The sequence below is a fragment of the Sinocyclocheilus grahami genome, unplaced genomic scaffold, assembly GCF_001515645.1.
Source record: "Sinocyclocheilus grahami isolate Dianchi unplaced genomic scaffold, SAMN03320097.WGS_v1.1 scaffold524.1, whole genome shotgun sequence".
NCBI lineage: Eukaryota > Metazoa > Chordata > Actinopteri > Cypriniformes > Cyprinidae > Sinocyclocheilus > Sinocyclocheilus grahami.
The window spans coordinates 136,293-160,833 of record NW_015505703.1 but is presented as its reverse complement, the minus strand read 5'-3'; the positions used below and the strand labels follow the sequence as shown (position 1 = coordinate 160,833).

At 38.9% G+C, this 24,541-nt stretch overlaps 1 protein-coding gene across 1 annotated transcript in view; it reads right to left on the bottom strand.

The window, feature by feature from the left end:
- The window catches only part of LOC107555075 (centrosomal protein of 112 kDa-like), a 161,680-nt gene that overhangs the window by 6,010 nt on the left and 131,129 nt on the right, over positions 1 to 24,541 (bottom strand). The window contains 2 exon segments of the mRNA XM_016237772.1: positions 289 to 390; positions 12,690 to 12,779. Of these exon segments, the coding sequence (XP_016093258.1) occupies positions 289 to 390; positions 12,690 to 12,779 (192 nt within the window).

The following is a 24,541-nucleotide window of genomic DNA, read 5'->3' as shown; positions in this document are numbered from 1 at the left end:
ACGTATTTTTTATATATATATATATATATATATATATATATATATATATATATATATATATATATATATATATATATATATGCAGTCAGGTATACAGTATAAGTGCTCCAGGTGTGTTTGTGAATCTGTTGAGGTTGAGTCCATGTATATAAAATTACGCAATGTCCAGATGTGCCTGTGTTGGTGGTTTTTCTGACCTGCCTTACAAAAATAAATTTAAACACTAACATATATTTGTTTATGTGTGTCCAGTGGGAGTTCTTGTGGTGTGTGTATTTGTTTGATCACCTGTGACTTAAGCGAGGTGATGGTGTCCTCCAGCTCCTGCTGCAGCTCTGCGGGAATCAGGCCTTTGATCTTCGACTCACTCTCCTGACGGACGGGTGTGATCTACATGAGGAGAGAGGGAAGAGTTTAAAAATGTCCCGCTTCTATCAGCCTGTCAAACACTGTGGTCAGTCCTCTGTAATCTAAAGCTGTCTGTCTAGCAAGTACAAACTATACACTGAACATACAACTTTGGCAAGTTTGGTTAGGTCTCCCCTCTTCCTTCACACACTCAAGCACAGAAACACTTTTTGTCAATAAACTGAGGAGTGGAGAAGACGTGCTACACTGAGGATACAGCAAGGTCACGTCTAGAAAAGTTTTGAGAGACCGTAAAAATCGTAAAACAATTCAGTTGAGGTATTCAAAATATGACAACACTGAATTTTTATAGGCAGTGTTTTAAGAGCCATATATGTGGTTTGCTTAGATAAATGGAACATCAGATTGCTTTGACCTGTAATGTCTGTTCAATGTAGTGATGCAGTTAGACAGACTAGGATATTTATATGTACAAATCATACAAATATCCCATTCCGAAACATTTCTAGCATACTTACATTGTAAAGAAATTAAAGGTCCATTTTTGATAGTTGAAAGACTTTCTGATGCATTTCACTTACAGCCAATAAAATTTCCAGTAGCATTTTCATCGGCCAGGCGTATTTTGACAAAGTTTAATCCAGGAGCAAAGAGGAAAAATTTTAGCATGGAGAGATCGCGATTGCACACAGTCTGAGTGCGCACAAGCAATATCGGAGTGAGAGGTCAGGCAGGTCATTTGTATAAGTTAGGCCTATTTGAGAGCTTGCATCCAATTTTCTGTGATTACATGACTGTATTCTCATGTTACAATAAAGCGCTCACCACATTTGCGCGGGAATTTACACAGTCTGAGTGCGCACAAGCAATATCGGAGTGAGAGGTCAGGCAGGTCATTTGTATAAGTTAGGCCTATTTGAGAGCTTGCATCCAATTTTCTGTGATTACATGACTGTATTCTCATGTTACAATAAAGCGCTCACCACATTTGCGCGGGAATGATTAAAAGTATGCGGAATACCTGCAATTCCGCGCGGACATTCAGACTCTGTAATTGACAGAAGGCGGATGCTTGTCAAACTCACTGTCGGAGAGGAGAGAGGCACAGCTTGTATCGGTGTATATTCGGAAGATACTGTGGAAAATTAGTAATGGAACTGTAGCGTCTGCGTAGGATCATGCATGAGCGTTGGACTGTTTATGGCTTAAGATCAATGAATGTTTGAACCTTTGCTACATTTGGCTAAGAATTACTGCTAGCACTGTACAAAGAAGGACAGTTTATTGTTCCGTGGCCAGAAAATAAATATTCCTTGAATTGATAAATGATTATATTGTCTGCTCGGTGGACGGACAGATCAAATAATTGTAATATTGATTCTGCTACAGTTAATTCGAAGATATAATCTAAATATTTATTATGAATCATAACCAGTTATAATTCATCATAAATATTCCCCTTTTTAGAGCTAATAAATAATAAAAACATTACAGGAACCGTGTCAGATAAATCAGTATCGGTATCAAAATATAGATATTTATGATAACACTGCCATGTAGTTTGTTTCTCCAAACTTTGAGTCCATAAATTACCCTGAGCTCCCTCACCATCTGATCAGCTCTTCAACCCTGCTGCAGCGGCGGCTTTTCCCGATTCAGATATCAGGGCTTTTATTGCTCCGTTTATGTTCGGATATCTTTATTGGCTACTGAAGTGCTGTCAAAGGTTTGAATATCAATTAAAATTGTGGGCGTACTCAGAAACAAACTATGATTTAAAAGTAACAAATTAGATTATTTTGCTTAATTTGTACTTAAGTACAAGTAAAATGACAGCTTTAAAAATATACTCAAAAAAGTGCAAGTAGGCTACCCGAAAAAACTACTTAATTACAGTAACGTGAGTAGTTGTAATTCGTTACCTCCACCACTGCCAACTGAACTGATACGGGTCTTTTGGTTTGATACACACAATTACACAAATGCCTGCATACAGTATCTTTATTGGTTGTTGTGCCATGTCTGGTTATTTTCAGTGTCTTGCATTGTGCAGTGTTCATTAACAGAAACTTAGGTAAGACTTCAGATTAGGGAACAGCGGAACACATTTTCATTATTAACTATGACTTTTGCCTCAATAAACTTCTAATTTGCTGCTTATTGATAGTTAGTAAGGTTTGTAGTAGTTAAGTTTAGTTAAAGGATCTAGAATATGGTCATGGAGCATAAGGCATTAATATGTGCTTTATAAGTACTAATAAACAGCCAATGTGCTAGTAATATGAAAGCTAATAAGCAACTAGTTAATAGTGAATAGTGTTACCGAATCTAAAGTGTTACTGAAACTTTTGTCACACAAATAACGGTCACACTATATTTTAAGGTCCAATTCTCACTATTAACTGACTTTTTGACCACAATAAACTCATAATTTGCTGATTATTAATAGTTAGTAAGGTAGTTGTTAAGTTTAGGTATTGGGTAGGATTAGGGATGTAGATCTTATAAAGATGTGTGCTTTATAAGAACTAATAAAAAGCCAGTATGTTAATAATAGGCATGCTAATAAGCAACTAGTTAATAGTGAGAATTGGTCACTATACTAAAGTGTTACCAAAATAACACTCCTCACATGAAGTGCCCGAGAGACATGACTATTTTACCTTCTGCTCATCTGAACATAAGAAAAACATGGCAGTGCTATGAATAGATGGGTGGTGTTATCTAACTATACATACAGTAGGTGCCATGCCTAATTTCTGATAAAAATCTAAAAGTAAAAAAAAACAAAAAACCTGAGAATGTATTTTTGCTTACTAAAAATAAAACGAGATATTTGAAACTTGAGAAAAAAATAAAGAGAGAAAAAAAAGAAACATAACATTACTGAGTAAAAATTAAACAGAAACCTGAACAGCTAATGCTTTGCTAATAATGACTTATTGCAATTACCTTAGACGACTCATTTTTCATTTATTTATATATTTAATTGGTAACACTTTATTTTAGGGTCTCTTAACTAGTTGCTTATCAGCATGCATATTACTAGAATATTAGCAATGTATTAGTACTAATTAAGTACATATTAATGCTTTATTCTGTATGACCATGTTCTAGATCCCTTAACCCTACCCCATACCTAAACGTAACAACTACACTACTAACAATTAATTGTTATGAATTTATTGAGGGAAAAGTCATAGTTAATAGTGAATTAGTGTTCCCTATTCTAAAGTGTTACCATTTCTTTTTTTTTTAAAGGCCACACTTTAGTTTGGGGACTAATTCTCACTATAAACTAACTCTTAACTATGACTTTTGCCTCAATAAAAAAACTAAAAAACATGTACACATTAAATTCTCTGTAGTTTTGTATGGTAATTTTTGGGCTAATTTTGCTCGTTTTTGAATGTGCCAGTCTCTCTTGGTGTTCGTCATCCTGATGGACCGTCTCATGTGAATGTGGGAATGTACGACCATTTCTAATCTCAGTCTTAAGAGGTCTGGTACTGGTCTGTGTTTAGGTCTTGGTGGGTCTAGTCCAGCTCCTCTGCTGGCCGTGTCAGACAGACACTGAGGTCTTTGGCAGTCTCTGTCCACAATCTTAAGTTAAAAACGTCTTAATATTCGCCTTGTTTGAGGGAACTGAAGTGCAGCAAAAAGATGATTGCCTTTCCTAAAATAATTTTCCTGTTGTGGATTTAACTGATTGTTCTGGCTTTCTGTAATTAATCTTCCGGGGTACAATGAAAGGATTGGAAGCCACTTTAAAGAGGAAGAGTATATATTATCTGAACACAGCTCTGTTCTTTTTTTTGTCCCACAGTGAGCTGTAGACTAGGCCTTTGCCATTTACCCAATTGTCCCCCGCTCACTGCCCTCCTTTTCATTTGACAAACTTCAATGTTACTGAAGATGATGCAACACTACTTCAGACTCAGTTCAAAAACAAAAGCTGAAAATATAGATTATAATAAGTCTTTCCATTTTGTAACTAAAAACCAGATCCATTGTGTGAAGAGAACTCCTGTCTGAGTGATTATATCCCCAAAAAATTATAACATCGGCTATCGAGACAACATCTGAGTGTCTCTAAGCTGATCGTATTTGGTTCGAGGGTTCTTGAGATCTAGTGGTAGATGCTGGACTCATAACAGCATGTTGTTCCACTCTCCACCGGCCTCCAATCCCAAAGACTTTATCTCAATGACCCTCTTCATCATACAAATTCCATGCAACACAACTAGTACACACTACAGCAGACGCAGCCCTGCGTACTGTATCGGGAGGCCCACGTATAATTGAATTCGACGTGCCATGAATGTTTGCCTCAGAGAGTGGAAGGTAAAGGCATCTGTGAGGGAAAGGAAACGGGGGAGTGGTTTTCATATACAGCTAGACAGCTTTTTGAGAATAGGAGCCATCGTGCAGTGCTGTGTCTGGCTACTAGCCCACTACGTACAACTTTATTTGCGCAACATATTCAGCATGAGATGCAGCAAAGATGTGCCAGGGGAAAGTGGCTCTTAGCATCTGAGTGCTAACAGCATGGTTAAATGGACTGGTAAAAGGCTTTGGCAGTGGGTTTACTATAACTGGTGTTATTGCATGAGACTGTGGAGGACCTCTCAACAGCTGAACGCTCACCCTTGGCAGCATCAGTGACTACAAAAGGTTTGCTCCCCATTTACAATGGTAGCCCTGTTAGGAGCCGAACTAGATGGAAAAAGAGAGTGGTGTTTGCACGTGCGAAACTCACCACCACGATGCTATAGGGTTATGTCTAAACTTTGTAACTGGGTGTATCTTTAATCTTATCACGGTCCCTGTAACCCATTTCTACATTGTTCTTTAAAGGGGTCATATGATGCGATTTCAATTTTTCCTTTCTCTTTGGAGTGTTACAAGTTCTTGGTGCATAAAGAAGATCTGTAAAGTTGCAAAGACTAAAGTCTCAAAGTTAGGAGTCAGCCACACCTACCTAAAATGGCTCGTTCTAACACGCCCCCACATATTTACGTCACGATGTGGGAAAATTTGCATAACACCGCCCAAATGTTCACGCAAAGAAAGAAGGCGTAACTTTTATTCTCGCTGTAGTATTGTTGTCGTGAAGGCGCTGTGTGATTCGTTGTGAAATCGAAACTACTTTGTTTGGCCTTCCAAAAGAGGACAATATTGCTTCGTCATGCCTGGAGCTGATCCGTGTTGGTCGCTGAGGAAATACAACAACTTTGCGCTGTGGATCGCCGGATCGGCTTTCACCGTGGACGAAGCGGAGTCCAGCCCGGGGTCGTCACATGTGGTTGCCGCAAGCCCTCCGGATGCTCCTTCATCGAATCCGACTAGAAATCAGTGGTTAAGTTATATTTACAACACTGTTCCAGAGAACTTCAACCCAAATATTGAGATGTGTGCAGCACATTTCATGGAGAACTGTTTCCTGATCCTGGTAGAGTAGACTACAATGCTTGCTGTTCTGACTCACAGACTGTAAGTACGTTTTTTATATTTAAAGAATTTGCCACTGATGATTCAAACGCGAGTTTTGAGCAGTGTAGAGTAGGGCTTGTTGTTTGTCATTTCTCCGATCACAAATGCAGACATGGTTTTATGTTTACGCGGCGCGATGCAATGCAACGCGTAAAAAGACAGTATAAGTCATTATAATCCATAATTATGTCCCCACGGGATGCAACGAATGCCTCGTTTATAATGGGTTTTATTGTTTTTGAATCATCGCTCCGGCCTGACAGGGCATCATCACAGTATGGTAGGGGAGTAACATTTCCGTCACACGCTTGAGGTATTCGGCCAATCATAACGCACTGGATAGCTGGCCAATCACAGCACACCTCGCCTTTCAGACCGATGAGCTTTGTAAAAATCGACGCGTTTCAGAAAGGCGGGGCATAGAGGAGAAACAATAATGTACAGTATGTGGAAAATAATGTGTTTTTTTAATTTTAAACTGCATAAACATATTTCATTACACCAAATACACAAAATAATGTTCTTTTTAGCAACATCACATGACCCCTTTAAGAGAGTCCGGATCTCTGGCATTCTTCTATCTGAGCATCAGGACTATTCCTATTAGTTCCTCAACTATCTGTCAATATAAATCAACTCGCATTTGACTTATGTAGTGTTAGGTGCATTTCGGGGGAAGGGTCCATAGACCCTCGTAATTGGCCCTTTGGTTAGGTGAGGGGGCATTAGATATTATTTGTTAAATATTACAAAAAGTTGTGTGTCTGATTGGTCCAAATGCTACACTTATTAAACTCTTTTAACCTCTAAAAACATAAATTTTATCACTATAATAATACCCTCTTCGGAAAGCTTCTCAAACAGCAAAGTTGTGATGTGAAATCATCAGTTTCTGGAGGTTCTGTAGCTCAATTGGTAGAGCAACAGGGGGTTTGTTCCGAATCAATATTACTAAGTATGAGCAATAGTGACGCTTGTCTTAGCGAACACCACTAAATATGTAGACATCACCAACTTAAAATAATAGCAATAATAATTAAAATATGAATGTCTATTAGATTAGTCTTACTCAAAAATGAAAATTCTGTCATCATGTCCTTCTAAACCTGCAGGGCTTTCTTTCTTCTGCAGAACACAAAGCAAATATTTTAAAGAATGTTTCAATTCTTTTTTGTCCATACAATGAAAGTTAGTGGGGTTATAAAGCATAGTGTCACCTGACTTTGTCATTGTATGAAAAACACTGAAACATTTTTCAAAATATCTTCTTTTGTGTTCTGCAAGGTTTGGATTGGCATGAAAATGTTCACTCAAAATATTATTTTCAGTGTTTAATCTGTAAATCGGAAAGTGCTGGAATGCTAAGTGCATAGCGGCCGCAGGTCCCGGGAAGATCACAGAACATGTGCTTAAAATAACATATGCCATGTACTCAAATCCCCACTGACCAAACTATGGGGTTTACAGGCCTCAATTTCAAATAACTCTCGTGATATAAATAGTGTGACAATAATTAAAAATAATTTTAGGCTACTCACATTCATTTATGAACTATAGAATCACGTAAATTATATATTTCCATTGGTAACACATTCTCATGCATATTACTAGCATATTAGCTATTTATAAGTACTTGTATTAATGTCTTATTCTGCATGACCATATTTTAGATACCTTTATCCTACAACTTACTATCAATAAGCAGCAAATTAGGAGTTTATTGAGGCAAAAGTTGTAGTTAATAGTGAGAATTGGTCCCCAAACTAAAATGTGACCAGAATATCAAATACTAGGGACATGTAATTCGCAAATAATGTCTACTGATATTGCGTTAATGTAAATAGCATATTTATGGCTGGAAGGGGAAAAAAGAAAGTGCTAGTATCCTCACTGTGACCATTTGTATCATTAATCTTCCACTTTCTGTCTTCCCAGTCTGTTTAACCCTCATCAGAAGCGCCCATAACGCTTCTTCTGGATCCATGCAAACAGGTACCGGAACACAGACAGGCAAAAACAGAGGTCCCGGATCCTGTTCTGGCTGGATCCAGCACAAATTAAGCCACGATTATTTTTGAGCAAACTATCCCTTTAAACATCCTTGACTGTGGCATGACAGACACAGTATATTCCCCGAACATAGCCACTCATTTATAAAGGTTTCCTTTTTCAGTAAATTCTGACAGGCCCTTACAATCACAACTGAAACACTGGGCCACTTTGAGGGTAAGGCTTTGTGCTTTATTTTTGATTTACTTCCATCAACTAATGAACTGCACGTAAAAGCTTCCAGATTTCACAACTGAACAATATGACTAGTGAACGATTTCATCTTCCTTTCCTTTTTAAAAAGTATTCTTTGTTGTTTAATAAACCAACCTCTATTCTGAAGACAGCAGCAGTCTCCTTTCCGCACCATTCTCACTTAAAATGACACCATTTCATCTATATATAGTCTTTAGATTGTGCCTGCATTTGACTTTGAGAGATGCAGGATGTGTCACTAGCTGGGGTTTTTGACAGCTGCCAGCTGAAAGCAGCAAGACCTCAGCACTTTGAATGTTCAAATAAAGTTTGTCATGTCGTCAGGAGCTTGATGTATGCTAATGAAGGGGTGGAGGGGAGGGAAAGAGTGCACAAGCATTTAAAAAAAAACAAAAAACACGGTAAAGTGACAAAAACATTGTCAGATGCACAAGGGTACATCAAAAACCTGCATCACTTACAAAGGTTTGCGTCTTAAAATTGGCGGTTCTGGAGTCAAGAGCACTAGTTGAGTACGAAGCTCTCTGAATTGCACGCAAACTGAAAAGGAGCATTTTTAAGAGGCTGGGAGTGATGTGAACAGAAATTAAAGGTTGGAGGAGGCTCTTTATGAAGTTATGAGGCAGAAGTATGATTTATGAAGTGCCACTCCAGTGGAGTGCGGCTCTACACAGGTAATGGGAAGCTAATGGAAAATGACGCCACTTACTCTACGGTGCGCTGGCAGTGGAGAGGAACAGATTTAATGTTTAGACATCTTTTCTGTGGAAATACACAGCTAATAGTAATGACCCTGTTATTGGCAAAGGAGTAATACTAACTATACTGCAATGAAATTCATGAATTTGTTTATAGACCTTATGCGTCAGAGAAACAAGTGCACAGCCATCTTTAGAATTTTGTCTTTGTACTTCCATTTTTGTGTTAGCTCCATTAACTATGACTTTTACTTCAATAAACTCCTAATTTGCTGCTTATTAATAATTAGTAAGGTAGTTGTTAAGTTTTGGTATTTGGGTCATGTTGAATAAATGCTTTATAAGTAGGCCTACTAATATACAGCCAATATGTTAACAATAGGCATGCTAATCATGAGAATTGTTCCCTATACTAAAGTTTTACCATAAATATAATCCGTATAAGTTTACCTTCACGCTGTGGAAATACTAACGGACGAGTGAAGACAAGGAGCGCAGCGCTGAAAAGGGGTGGAGCTACATAAGGTCTATACACTACAATATTAAAGTCGACAAGAAATCGCAACAAATAATTTGCTACTCATTTCATTTTATTTGATTTAATCGGTCATATCTCTAACAAAAAAGGACATCAACGAGAAAAATTGGACAGGATTCATCTAGAATTGATTGGTTCTTGAAAAGTGTACATTACTCCGTATTGGTAGTAGTGGCTCTGTCTTTACAGGGCAGTGATCCTCAAATCTGGCTTGCGAGATCCCAAGGGGTGGAGCTACATAAGGTCTATACACTACAATATTAAAGTCGACAAGAAATCGCAACAAATAATTTGCTACTCATTTTATTGATTTAATCGGTCATATCTCTAACAAAAAAGGACATCAACGAGAAAAATTGGACAGGATTCATCTAGAATTGATTGGTTCTTGAAAAGTGTACATTACTCCGTATTGGTAGTAGTGGCTCTGTCTTTACAGGGCAGTGATCCTCAAATCTGGCTTGCGAGATCCCCTTTCTTGCAGAGTTTAGCTCTAACCCTAATCAAACACACCTGAGTATGCTAATCAATGTCTTCAGGATCATTTGAAAATCACAGGTAGGTTTGTTTGATTAGGGTTGGAGCTAAACTCTGCGAGCCAGATTTGAGGATCACTGTTATAGGGGGTTCCTTTTTTATTGTCATCATAAGCTTTACATATTTAAAACTGTTTTTAAACTGTTCTGTTGTGTTTTTAAATGCAAGATTCCATCCCATGCAATTTGTTTGTTTAAGCATCCGACATATTAATACCGACCCCAATTGGGTGAGTTTGGTGAGGTACTGGCTGTTTGTTTGACCAACAGCAGATTGGGGGAATTGTTCAGAAAAACAATCATATTTTTGAAAAATGTTTGGTCATTCAGAAATTGCATACTGTACGTTTAATAAAGCAAGTAAAAATGTAAAAGCTTTGGGAGTGTTGAACGCATCATCGCTGACATCACTGAAATCCTATGCTTACATCAAAAGCTCGGCTTCACCCTCACCAGCGAAGAAGGGAGATTTGCCAGATTATGACTCACTGCAGTCGTCAGCACACTTAGCATGCAGCGAATAGCTCCTGTTTAACTAACATGTCAAATCCATCCTAATATGAGAATAACACCTTGATGTGCCTCGGGAAGGAAACCTCTCGGAGGACTCCGTAACTTAACTGTTTCGAAGGCTTTGTGTCTGTAATCGTCTCATCCTGCGTGCCAGTGAGACTGCGCAGAAACACACCACTGCCATGCCGACATTTCATGCCAAGCAGGCGTGGAGGGGCCCGGAGCAACCGAGCGAGGAACATCAGTTTGAAGTCTGGGCAAAAAGAGGGCTGTTTTTGCATGCCGAGGATTGCATTACAAAGACATGTCTTGGAAGATAAACTGGGGCAATATCACTGCACTGAAAAGAGAGCAGGCCTCTCAGCATTTATTTCCACATATACTCCCTCTCTCACGAACACATGCACAGCGTTTGAGATGTGGGGTGTTGTGAGGGTTTATGAGGTGGGAGTAGATGTTCTTTGCAGGCGCTTTGTCTCTTAAGGAGGTCTGGGGTGGGCGATCGCATTCCAAAGCGGAGGTCTTGTCTCCAGGGCTTGTTGAAGTCAGAATGAAATCAAAATGGACCCTCGAAATGTGTTACCCTCATATAAAGGCTGGGTAGAAAGGAGAAATCACACTGCACTTTTGTATACAACCCCACTGCATAGTGACCATGAATGTCAAGATTTTATGGTTTATTTTGTCCTTTAAAGGGCAAGTATGAACTGCTGTTCTACGGAAAAGAAAAGAGCAAATGAGTTTGACAGTTATCACCAACTATTTCTCATGGGTAAAAGTCCTAACTTTTTTCTTGTTGAACATCCTGATTTGCTCAGAAATATGCATTACAGAATTAAAATGAATTAAATTTTTTTTTTTTAACTTTAACAGTTGTTCTAAATCTTGATGCTTAATTGATGCTCATTAACTTTTTAATGACAAAGGTGTTGCTTAAAGACAATATGAAGCCACATATTTAATGCCTTTAACTTCCCTAAAGTGACATATTTCAGTGGGAAATAATGTAAGTGGTACTTGATTTTATCTATCGGGATTTGACTGGCTCATGATCATTAGCCTATGATATTAATTGTAAATCATTAATACGTTTTGAAAGACTGTTAGAACAAATATTAGACAAGTCCTCTGCTCAATCTGACCTGTGTTGCCGCCTGAAATTAAACCACGCCATGCTGGTTTCATCTGGCCAGAGGAGAACTGGCCCCTCGACTGAGCCTGGTTTCTCCCAAGGTTTTTTCTCCATTTCTTACACCGATGGAGTTTGGTTCCTTGCCACTGTCGCCTTTGGCTTGCTTAGTTGGGGACACTTGATTGATTGCACAAACACTATTGGAAGAGAACTGAACTGGATGATGACATCACTGAATCATCAATGAACTTTCGCTGGAAAAATGACTCTTTGTTATTGTCCTCTTGCATTATTGACAAACTATTTTCCAGTTTAACACTGTAAAGCTGCTTTGACACAATCTGTATTGTATAAAGCGCTATATAAATAAAGGTAAAAAAAATTGTTGTTTTAGAATAAGTAACAAAGTGTAGGGATAGGGATGAGTACCCAAGTAGCAGCGTCAGATCACAGAAACATACTTGATATTTTGTAAACATACTTTAAACTTTTTTTTATTTTATTCTGTAATTGATTATAGTGCCAATTTGGACTGTTCGTGAGCGCAAGTCATTTTGGGGAAGCACTTTAGTTTGGACAGTCATCAATCTAGACACCACCTAGTTGTCCCTAATTGTCAGGTGTCTGGCCTATGTTCATCATAACACAGTCTGACCACTAATCGATTGGCTCTCAGTCATATAAAAGGCATCTTTGGGACTCTTCCACAGAATATGGTGCCAACTCAGTGCAGCTGTTCCTCTAGAGAGCCCTCCTGTAGCCTGAACAGATACTTCAGCCAAGGGCACATCCCAACAACTGTCTGAGGAGCCCAGTAAAGGTCAGCAGAGGTTTCCAGGACAAAAGGGCTTTTCTACTCACATACCAGGTCCAGAGACCCTCCCGGAGCTATTAATCAGCTAATTAGCTCTCTCTCTCTCTTTTTTCTTTAACTCAAGGTCAAGGTGGCCTGTTATTATTGAGAAATCCCTCTGAAACGGGGACAGCATTCCTGGCCCAGGGCTCTGGCTCTTGAAGCCGGATCTCATGGAATGTGTAAAATGTGTGCAGGGCATATCAGTGACTCAGTGAGGAGACATGGCTTCTTCCTGGCCCTCCAGGGGACGTGGCACGCACTCTGGGGTCCAAGCCATTTGTAACTTTACCTGCTCCTGGTATTCCAACTCGTGGCTCATCAACTTCTTCTCAACGGCATGCAGCTGTCTCTGTAGACTCTCCACACGTTCCTGAAGAACCTGAAAGGGAAAATTGCAAATCGAGTTTTAGATAAAGTACCGGTAGATTCCAGATAAAGGAAAGAAGCATCACTGTCAATAAAGCTGAGCATCAATCAAATCCATAATGAAGGGTATCAAATACATCACATAAAGTGTTTGATCAGCCAACAGCCTATCATTTCATTTCAAAACCATTTAGAATAAAATCAACTATTCATTCTTTTAAAGGGCCAAGTAGCAGTTGTTCACCTCAGAAGCCTGCTAGATCCATTTAAGAAATCGCAAAACTGTTCTGATTGGATGAAAGCTAAGCATTATTCTCATCTTTAAAAAGGGCACATCCTGTTTCACACAGAAAGCTTATTTTTCATACTCCATTCTATAACATTTAGACAATTTATATTACAACACTAATCTACTCTACACAAAAAGCTTGTTAACAGCTCATTAACATATGACCACCCACATATGCATATCAAAACGTATTTAGGATTCAGAAATCTGACCTGGCCTGATAAAGGGGGTCAGAGCAAAAGCAGCCTGTTTAATTGTAAAAGGCAGGGTGGAAAATGCTTTCAGTGCAAGAAACCTTGAGTAACATTATAAGTGGATTTAAGTCTTCTGCACAGTAAGCATTACATTTCCAGCATAGTGGTTTTTGAGTCACATAAATCACATTTAACTGTTTGTGACTGAGTGTGTGTGAGACATGGTGACAGTAAAAGCATTTTGCATAGTCATGTTCAAATCACATCTGTGAAGGAGGTCATGAAGCTTCACACTGGAAAGTTGTGTGTTAAAACCCATATGGGTCAAATCTGTAGTAACAGTCTGGAGGGGTTAAAAAAATATGTAACAAAAGTGGCTCTTTAACAATATGACTCTCTTTTATGGTGCAACAGAACCTTTAAAGACTAAAAAAATAAAAAAAACCTTCACCAAAGCCTATAAGAAGCTACAATAAACCATAATACATTTTTTTTGTGACCATAATGGATGTAATCATGAACAGGCATATGGATTGAATGATTTTGCTTATCATCGAATTAATCTGCATTTTCATTTTCCATTCTCGCTCAGCTTCAATTTCGTACAGACATGCCCACAAATGACTGAGTAGCTACCATTCTAATTCATAAAAAGGCAGTGGATGAATGGAAAAGTCATATTTAATTCCCACTGAACTGACTTCAATCAAATGAAAACAAAAAGTATTTTTTTTGCTGACTACAAGGCCTGACTTTCTGGTTGTGAAGGGTGAAAGGTCAGTAATGGTGTAATGCAATGGAAATTGACTGAATGACTGTTGAATTGACCCTTGGCAAGCAAAAAAAAGAAAAAAAAGAATAGCATTATTTAAAACCCATTGTACAGTAAGAACATATCTACAGCCTGCACCAATGCAATCAAAGTAAACAAATCGTTGCGCACTTTAGTGTCGATTATTCAAGTCAAGTCAAAGTCAAGTCAAGTCACCTTTATTTATATAGCGCTTTTAACAATACAGATTAAAAGCAGGTGCACAGGTTCATTCACACAAACACTAAACACCATCACGGTAACACACATGAAACTGAAATAATGCGATAAACATTCATTTAACAACATTAGGTGTAACACACAGCCCTAATATACAAAACTGATAAGAAAAAACTAAGTTCAATTAAAGGCAATTCAAACAAAAAAAAAAAAAAAAAAATGGTTTTCAAAAACATTTCCCGGGGGGGGGGGGGGGTTAGTTGAACCTTAAAATAGTTTTGTACATGAAATGAAATGTACTTCCATCCCTTGCGGCCTCATTTCCATCATAAATACAGTGTCTACCTAAGACCTATCGGCAGGTGTGGCAGAAAGTTTATTTCAGGCCTTGGACAGGCCTAGAGGGAAATTTAGGAAGCTTTCATAATGTACAACAAAGCCATGACCGTCACTGTATACTAGTCCACATCTAATGAAACACAACAAAGCCAGTAACCCGAATGCCAGCAGACCCCAGAAATGTAACAGCCTTTGTGTGGTGATGTTTCCTGGAAGAGTGCTGACAGTTATGAGTCGAGTCTTTCATGTGGTTCCTAGCAGATTTACGAAACAGTTGAGTGCCGGGGTGGGGTGAGGGGTTGAAAATATCTCCGTCTTTGTCATTAAAGGACCCTGTCATCTGAGGCTCTCATTAATAAACAGCCTGAATCAGTCATTGTGGGTGATCCCTTTGTCCCGATGTTCTCCTGAAGAGCACATCAGGTCCTTCCAGATGGGATAAAGGTCACTGGCTAAGCCGAGCACGAAGGTGAGGGAGGCCAGTAAAGACAAGCTACTAAAGTGGCTTTTGTGTACAAATGCTCTACAGGCTCCATTTCATTTGATCTCATGGGACAGAGAGAGCCACTTAACAGCAAACCCTAGGTCTCCTGGATACCCCGGCTGTACTTGATCAAGGATACACCTTGATACCGCCTTGTGTTTTCCCTCGAAACCTTCAGAAGGGCCGAGGGAAGCATAGCAACCTCACAGCTGTTGTTCCTCTCTGCGTGAATGTGTGATTTTCTATGGTGAATCTCTCCAAACAGGGTCCAGATGGCCAAGGCGATACGCTCTTTATCAGCCAGCCAGAGCGGGATCAATCTAAACAAGCAGCAAACGTGGAACATTTGATTTCCTGGGGGCAAGGGAAGGGGGACTGAATGGAGAGAGAGGCATGGCAATGGCCTTTATTCTCTCACTTTCTTGTCTCGGCCCTCATGGTTTTCTTCAACAGCTGTTTATCCCCATAGATTACTAAAACACACACTCACACACATCTAATACGCTACGTTCACACACGTACGGACCTGCATAGATGTGGATGTGCAAGTTCTGAGCTGAAAAGCTCACTCACACTCAAAGGTGAGACCTGAGTCATTTTTCTTGGGTGGTCCACCTCAAAAGATAAGGCAAGTATGTCTCCCTCGGGTAAAGGCAATAGAAAAGAAAAGAAAAGAAAAAAAAAGAGAGAAAAGAATGGGCCTCTTTAAACTGCAGCCCATGTTTTGTTAGCACTAGCCGGCTCTTCATGTGGAATTTCTATTTGTAGTGTGCTGCTTTAAGAAGTTTTTCAAGCGTCAGATTAAAGAGATCTGTTAATGACGACAAGCCAGAGCACTTTGAAACCATAGAAGTGCAATTCGGGCCCAGAGGGCTGTGCACACATCAATGTGGCCATGTGAGAGTGAGCTCGCGCAGCTAAATTACAGACGTTCATCCCTTCCCTTCCCTCTGTCTTCCAGCTGCACACATATGAGGTGTATGATGACAGCAGAGAATGTGGATGTGGTGGATATAATGACTTTAACCTGACTATTAAATGATGGATATGAGGAAGAGTTTTGCTTGCAACAACAACTTATTTATTAAGAGCAGATACCTTTACTCATTTAAGTCAACATGAAATTAAAATAACTATATAATTTCTTAACAAAAGTGCAAACGATTCATCCGTGCATGCTACCCTAAAAAAAAAAATGCATGTTTTCATAATTGTTTCTTAAACTGTACGGTAACACTTTATTTTAAGGACCAATTCACATAATTGCAGGTTATTTGGACTACAGTGTTGGTTTTCGGGCTTTGTGATGTCACGAAACGACCCATAAGAATATCCTTAAAAGAAATTCGAATAGTTGGGAGGGGCGAGGTCATGGTTAGAACACTTGGTTGAGTGCATCAGACAAGACGACGACGAAGAAGAAGTGCTGCTGCAGAGTTAGTGCATCAGAGAAAACCAAGAAGAAGAGCTGCTGTAGCGTAAGGTTTTCGGCATGTCTAAAGGCGGTCGCACACCGGACGAGAAGCGTAGCGCCACGTCGTGCCGCGTCTAGAACAATTCTTACAACAAGTACAACACGACGTAGCTGGACGCTGCGGACAGACGCCAAGCGGTGCTGCCGGTGTGCATACACTCATAGAAAATAACATGTTTGAATTTTAAAGACGCGACACTGCACTGCACTTCTCCTCCGGTGTGTGACCGCCTTAAGGAACGCAGGTTTTTTTTTACCCCCGTGCACAAACGTCTTTGTTTGGGAAAACAAAATCAAGACTTTGTAAAAGAGCATAATAAATGTAAAACCCATTTAAAATAAAGTGTGACTATAAAAAAAATACAATAAAATTTTAAACAAATATAATAACCAACAAAAAAATGTTAGCGTTGTTTGTCCAGATGTATTACGTGTCGGTGGTTGCCAGGGTGTCTCTATGTGGTTGCTAAGGTGTTGCATTTTTGTTGTTGTTGCTGTGAGCTTTAGCTGATTTGTTGCTGCTATGCAGTTGCTTACTGGTCAAAGTAAAAAAAAACACATCTTCAAGTCCTTTTGTGATTTGTTTATCCATTTGCTTTGGTATGCAAAAAAAGAGAGACATATTCTCCTTGGGCAGCGCCCCTGTGACTCTTTATGAGGCAGATATTGGGTTTGTTAAAGCTGTGTTTGAGCTACACAGGGCTTGTTTTTTTTCCTTTCTGCTTTGGTGTTTTGTGGTTCTGACACAGTGACTGCTGCTTTCAAACAATAACAGTTCAATACCATCCACAACTCTTCCGTTCCAAGAGCTGAGCATGCCAACACGTCCTTCACAAATCCTTCAGCAGACTACAAACACAGTATGTGGGAGAAAAAAAAGGGTCCAGTGCAGTGCGGTGTAATTAAAACAGACCCGATCCTTGGAAGTCTTTTGAGAACGGGAAATGGAAATATGAAAGCAAACTACTTTAACTGCACTTGTGTAACAGATACTACATACTACTATATCTGAAAGAGAAAAGACAGATTTGTTTAGCACTCACTATTGCTGAAAAACAACAACAACAAAACAAAAGAAAAAAACTATTAGTAACAAAAAAACAAAAAACTGTTTTTAAGGTTGTGGTTAATGATTTAAGGTTAATGATGTGAATATATCCCCAACCCTAAGCAATTCAACATGAAGTAGTGCAGCCTTTTGAGGAGAGGTGTTTTCTATTACTAAAATATCTTATTTTAGCATTGCAAATTATAAAATGGACAACAAAATTCCACACACTTATACTAAAGGAGGGATAGACCAGAACATCATAGAGGCTTAGGGGTGGGCTCTTTTAACTGCAAAAAACGTGCTGGTCACACTTTAGTTTGGGGACCAATTCTCACAATAAACAAACTATTAACTACGGCTTTTGCCTCAATAAACTCCCAATTTGCTATTAATAGTTAGTAAGGTAGTTGTTCAGTTTAGGTATGGGGATCTAAAAATATGGTCATGCAGAATAAGACATTAATAAGTGCTTTATAAGAACTAATAAACAGCTAATATGCTAGTAATATGCATACTAATAAGCAACCAGTTAAAAGTGAGAATTGGTCCCTAAACTAAAGTGTTACCAACGTGCTAAAAGCCACTCTGAACACCTCGGCAAACATTTGCCACAAAATGCTCAGAAAAAAAGTCAGGTAAAACACTCTATAAGTACAATCTATAAACTACTTAATATACATAACAGCTTTAGACTCTTTAAAGCAAAAACAAAGGGAAAAAGAAAAGGATGCTGATACATGGTACAAACTAATGCAAAGAATATATTTCTCCTCTATTAGATTTACATATGCGGTTATTCAGTTCAAAATTATACATTGGTCTAAGGCAGGGGTGGCGAACGTCGGTCCTGGAGAGCCGCAGCCCTGCAGAGTTTTGCTTCAACCCTAATCAAACACACCTGAACAAGCTAATCAAGGTCTGAACAGTTACTAGGAAGCTACAGGCAGGTGAGTTTTAATTAGGGTTGGAGCTGAACTCTGCAGGGCTGCGGCTCTCCAGGACCGGAGTTCGCCACCCCTGGTCTAAGGCTAAGTTGGCTAAGATTAGGAGTGATGTTGATCCTACATGTGACTGATGCAAACAATCACCAGCCACTTTATATCGTATGTTCTGGTCATGCTTATTGCTATTAAATCACGGGGGTTTATTTTATGTTTGAGACTTAAGGTCCTTGCACACTGTGGCTGCGGCTCTCCAGGACCGGAGTTCGCCACCCCTGGTCTAAGGCTAAGTTGGCTAAGATTAGGAGTGATGTTGATCCTACATGTGACTGATGCAAACAATCACCAGCCACTTTATATCGTATGTTCTGGTCATGCTTATTGCTATTAAATCACGGGGGTTTATTTTATGTTTGAGACTTAAGGTCCTTGCACACTGTGTTTTTTCGTATTCGTCATCCTAAAAATTTGTCACGCACAGAAACCTTGCACACAGATTCCGATGCATAATAATTAATCCGTTGCGAAAAAATTCACAAACCAATACAAAATGGAGTCTTCAAGCAGTGAGGATAATTTTGTTGTCCTCTCTCTTCTTAAAAAGAGAAAAAGAAAGAGGAAATATTGGATCCATCATCCAATCCAAGGAGAGTGACAACTCCTTATCAAGGAGCTGCGGGATTATCCCGGGTGATTCAAAGTTTACTTCAGGATGTCATTGGCTCAGTTTGATGTTTTGCTAGCGATACTGGAGCCACATATTAAAAAGAAGACCCCCAATTTCCGTGAACTCAGTGTGCATGGACCTATACAGTGCTTTGTGCAGCAAGAAGAAGTGGATCAACTTGTCAGACACCATTCTGGATTTTGGCGTTCGCTTGTGCGGTGGCTCTGAATGGTCAAAACACCTCTCAAAATGCTTGCTATGGATGCGAAAAATGCAGAAAATCGAACCCGATACAATTTTTTTTAATGACGGACGAAAGTTTCGGAGGCAGTGTGTAAACATGATTGACACAATGTGAGATCGTATTTATTTTTTAACATGCAAACATTCCGGATACAAGTTTCGGATTCAGTGTGCAAGGGCCAAAATGCCTGGTCAACTGAATGTTATTGCAATACTTGGATTAATTAGATTAGTTAGTCTGATGTTATAGATTTTAGTTCTTGATTTTATTTTTGTGCAAATGGAAAGACTCCTCCTCCCCACCATATGGATGCTAGATTAAAGATGTTAGGTATCATGTACAGTTGGAGAAATTCTGATATTCCATGAAATGATCATTCTGGAGATTCTTTACAACTTGGCAACTTGTCTGAATGTACGCAATGTCCAATCGGCCAATATGGGGCGTCACAGCGATCAAAAACGCAAAATCGCTCATAACTCATACGGCCCTTTCATACACCCGACGCAATGCGGAGTCAGGCGCGACGCACGTGATTTTTGTTAGTTTCAGCCGGCGCAGTTGTCATTTTCACATCCTGTGCCATGTTGTTTAAATAGCTAATGCATTTGCGCCCCATGGGCGTGCTGGTTTGAAAACGAGGTGTGTTCAGGCGCATTGCTGGCGCATTGCTATTTTGAGGCAACTGAAATAGACTGCGCCATTGACCAACAAAAACCTGGTCTAAAGCCTGGCGCAATATTATTATTTTTTTATTTAAAGAGCGTGTTAGTAATATGCGCTAATAGGCGGGTGCACAACGTGCATACACTTTGCTTATTACACACACAGGGACACACAGCAGCACACAAACATTTTTAAAAATGAAAAATTTAAAGATTAAAATGTAAAAGATTATTATTGTGTACATAAATATAAAAATGCCTACATGTCATAATAGATAGTCTTTGCATGTATCAGAATTATGCGCACGAGCAGATCCATTCCCTCACTAGAGAAGCGCTCCATTTTTCCGCTTGCAAATTCCGCCATGTAAATAGCAAATCCACCATGGCGTGAGCGCAACTGGCTTTTAAAGGGAATGGGAGATGAGACTCTGATTGGTTTATGGCATGTTACACCCAAAACACACCCATTACGCATTAAGAGAATAGGGACAACCCTTTTAGACCATTCGCTGGGCATGCCGACCATTTTTCCAGACCTTAAACTAGCAAAAGTGGATTTGGACATGCCCTAAGCGCAATTGCGCCATGCGCTTTATACCATGCGCTTAGATCGTTAAAATGGGCCCATAGACCGCTTGTCGTAGACTCAAGTGTCTTATATCAATGGAATCCTTGGAAAACGAAATGGCCAATTTCTGATTTAATTTCTGTCATTCCAGCATTTAGATTTTTTCGCAAAACCTACTTTTGCAAACTAGTCTTAGGCTTTTTGCCAAATTGGCTTTAACTCTTCAGTGGAATTAGATATTTTCACTAAACTTGGAACACATATGAATAAGCTCAATCCGACGTCACAGTAAAAAATTGGGGAGTCTGACCACTTGGTGGTGCTATAAAAGGAAAAAAAATGTCAAGATGAGACCCATATCCATGAGGGCATTGGTGTATCACGAAAAACGTGGCTGCCATTTGCCAATTAAGTTTGAGGACCCATTAGACAAAGTTAACGGAGGCCGATTGGAACGAAACTCGATTTTAAATTTAAAAGAAATTGACCACCGGATGGCATTATCATGTTTTACGCTTTGAATATCACACATACACACAATATTCATATCATACTGTTAGATTTCCTCATTCTGAACATCTTTGCCTCTAGATGCACTGCTGTCAATCAAACTGTTTGTTAAATATTTAACATTATGTAAAAAACCTACTTTTTCAAACTCGTCCTAGACGATTTAACCAATTTTCACCAAAATTGATACAGACCATCTTCATCTTCTTCTTCATCTTTCGCTGCGTTAGGCTAACCGAGACTTGTCATTTGTACTTACATATTGTTGCTCTTTTGTTAGTTTTGATTGCTTCTATTGTCCTCATTTGTAAGTCACTTTGGATAAAAGCGTCTGCTAAATTACTAAACGTAATGTAAATGTAGATGGTCATAAAATAATAGATAGACCCAACTGTTCTCGAATAATGCACAAATAAATTTGACAAAGAGCTCGCCAAAGTGGACATGAGGCTATATCTCAACACTTTATAGTATTCAGACCAAACATGGAGTTTGCTATGACAACCATGTCCTGAGGTTACCTGCACAGTTTCGACACAGTGCCACCTAGTGGTCAGGAGAAATGAAAAATGCCTAAATGGATCTAAGGCTGTATTTCTGCAATGCTTTGATATATTGGTACCAAACTATGTGTGTGTCATTGTCAACCCTAGTTAACCACACCACATCAATTTGGGAGCAGCGCCACCTATTGGTAATATATATATATATATATATATTATTAAAATCATTAAATAATATTACTACTGATTTTATTTATGATTTTTCAGCCATTTTGAGTAAAATCATCTTAAAATGTCTACAATTACTCAAAGGTTTTAAAGCACTTGACCCCAGTAATTGCTGCTTGCAGCTATATATAAAGTATATATACAGTATCTCACAGAAGTGAGTACACCCCTCACATTTTTGTAAATATTTTATTATATCTTTTCATGTGACAACACTGAAGAAATGACACTTTGCTACAATGTAAAGTAGTGAGTGTACAGCTTGTATAACAGTGTAAATTTGCTGTCCCCTCAAAATAACTCAACACACAGCCATTAATGTCTAAACCACTGGCCACAAAAGTGAGTACACCCCTAAGTGAAAATGTCCAAATTGGGCCCAATGAGCCATTTTCTCTCCCCGGTGTCATGTGACTCATTAGTGTTACAAGGTCTCAGGTGTGAATGGGGAGCAGGTGTGTTAAATTTGGTGTTATCGCTCTCACTCTCTCATACTGGTCACTGGAAGTTCAACATGGCACCTCATGGCAAAGAACTCTCTGAGGATCTGAAAAAAAGAATTGTTGCTCTACATAAAGATGGCGTAGGCTATAAGAAAATTGCCAAGACCCTGAAACTGAGCTGCAGCACGGTGGCCAAGACCATACATCGGTTTAACAGGACAGGTTCCACTCAGAACAGGCCTCGCCATGGTCGACCAAAGAAGTTGAGTGCACGTGTTTGGGAAACAGACGTATGAGTGCTGCCAGCATTGCTGCAGTGGTTGAAGCACGACATTCTAATTTATTGAGATGCACCTGTATATATATATAGTGTACTGTGCAAAAGTCTTAGACCATTAGTAATTTCACCAACACAAAAATGGTTGTAAGCCAGTTATTTCTATCTTTTGCTGTAGTGTGTCAGTAGGAAATATCAGTTTACATTTCAAAACATTCCTTTTGCCATTAATTGTAATAATCCAGTGAGATTTTGTATGCACAAGGAGTCTGACAACAGCCAGTGCTGCACACACAGATCTGATCTCACCATCATCCAGTCCGTCTGGGATTACATGAAGAAAAAGAAAAAACTGAGGCAGACTAAATCCAGAAGAACTCCAAGATGCTTGAAGAAACCTTCCTGCAAAGCTACAGTACTGTGAAAAGTTTTAGGCACTTGTGTAAAGTGAGGATGCTTTCAAAAATAATGTTATAAATAGATTTTATTTATCAGTTAACTTCTATTAACTAAATCAAATCAACATTTGGTGTGACCACCCTTTGACCACCCAAAAAAAATGTGTTTGTCCTTGGTACACTGCACATAGTTTTTCAGGTAGCATTGCAGGTAGGATTCTTCAAGAATCTTGGAGATGTTCTGATAGAGTGGGGGCTTGTTTGTTGGCTTTTTCGTTTTTAATTACTTTTAATTACTATTTATTTTAATTACATCTGCTACATACACCTTTATTGCTTCTTCATTAAAAATACCTTGATTTAAAAAAACAACAACAACAAAACAAAACAAAAACAACAACAACAATGGCTCTCTGAACACCTTTGCAACTGCAATTACACAGTCAAATAGCACACATCACATCATAATTTCAAATAACATTTTCCTCAGATAAGGTTTTTTTTTAGTTTTTTTTTTTATATGGACACTTAATGTGTTAAGCCCAGACAGGTGGTGATGTGTGTGGGGGTGAGAGCTACACTTTCAAGGCTTGACTTTCTCACACAGGCCACTGGGACGTTATCACATGCTGCTTCCTGTGATACAGGGTTCAAAGGGTTCTGGGAATCTGCCCCATCCCTCATCCACTCATTTATCAGCAACCCTCTTCCCAAACCCCCTCCACACACACACACACACACTCACCAAGGCAAAGCTCATAAAGATTATCTGACTCAAATCTCACCAGATCTGCTAACTCATCATTCCTGTGGCTGTAAGAGTCTGTGTCAAACCTCAACCATATGACAGCAGATCACTGAACGAGAGCCACGCACAGCTCAGAGGTCATGGCAGGTTCAGAGAAAGAATGAGGGAATAACAGGACACGTTTGGGTAACACTTTAGAATAATGGTCCGTTGTTAACAAGTAACTATGCAGGAAGTAATAGGTAGTACTACATTAACACTTAACTTAATACTATTAACTAATAGAGAAGCAAAGGATGGATGTTCAAACTTAAACATAGAATAATAATAAAAATGAAAATTCACTTAAAAATGTTAATAATTAAGAAGTGATGCTGACAAGCTCATGATTGAATTAGTTCACAATTATGATCTCTGCTTCGTGTCAGCTCAGTATCAATGTATCCCACTCCAAAAGACCTACTGGTAAAATATCACTAGTGCTTCACACAAATGTATGACTGCACAGTATGTCAGATACAAAATATGTTAAATAACTTATTAATTTACTTGTGAGTAATTACTGACGAGTTAACGTGTTTTTCACTTTAAAATAATGGTCCAGCTCACTAGTAGTTCCTTAGTAGCACTTTAGCTTTAAAGTGAAAAATACATTAGCCTCTCACTAATTACTCAAGCGTCACCTTGTCAGCCTGCAGGAACTACTAGTGATCTGGACCATTAGTTTAAAGTGAAAAACACCTTAACCACTCAGTAAT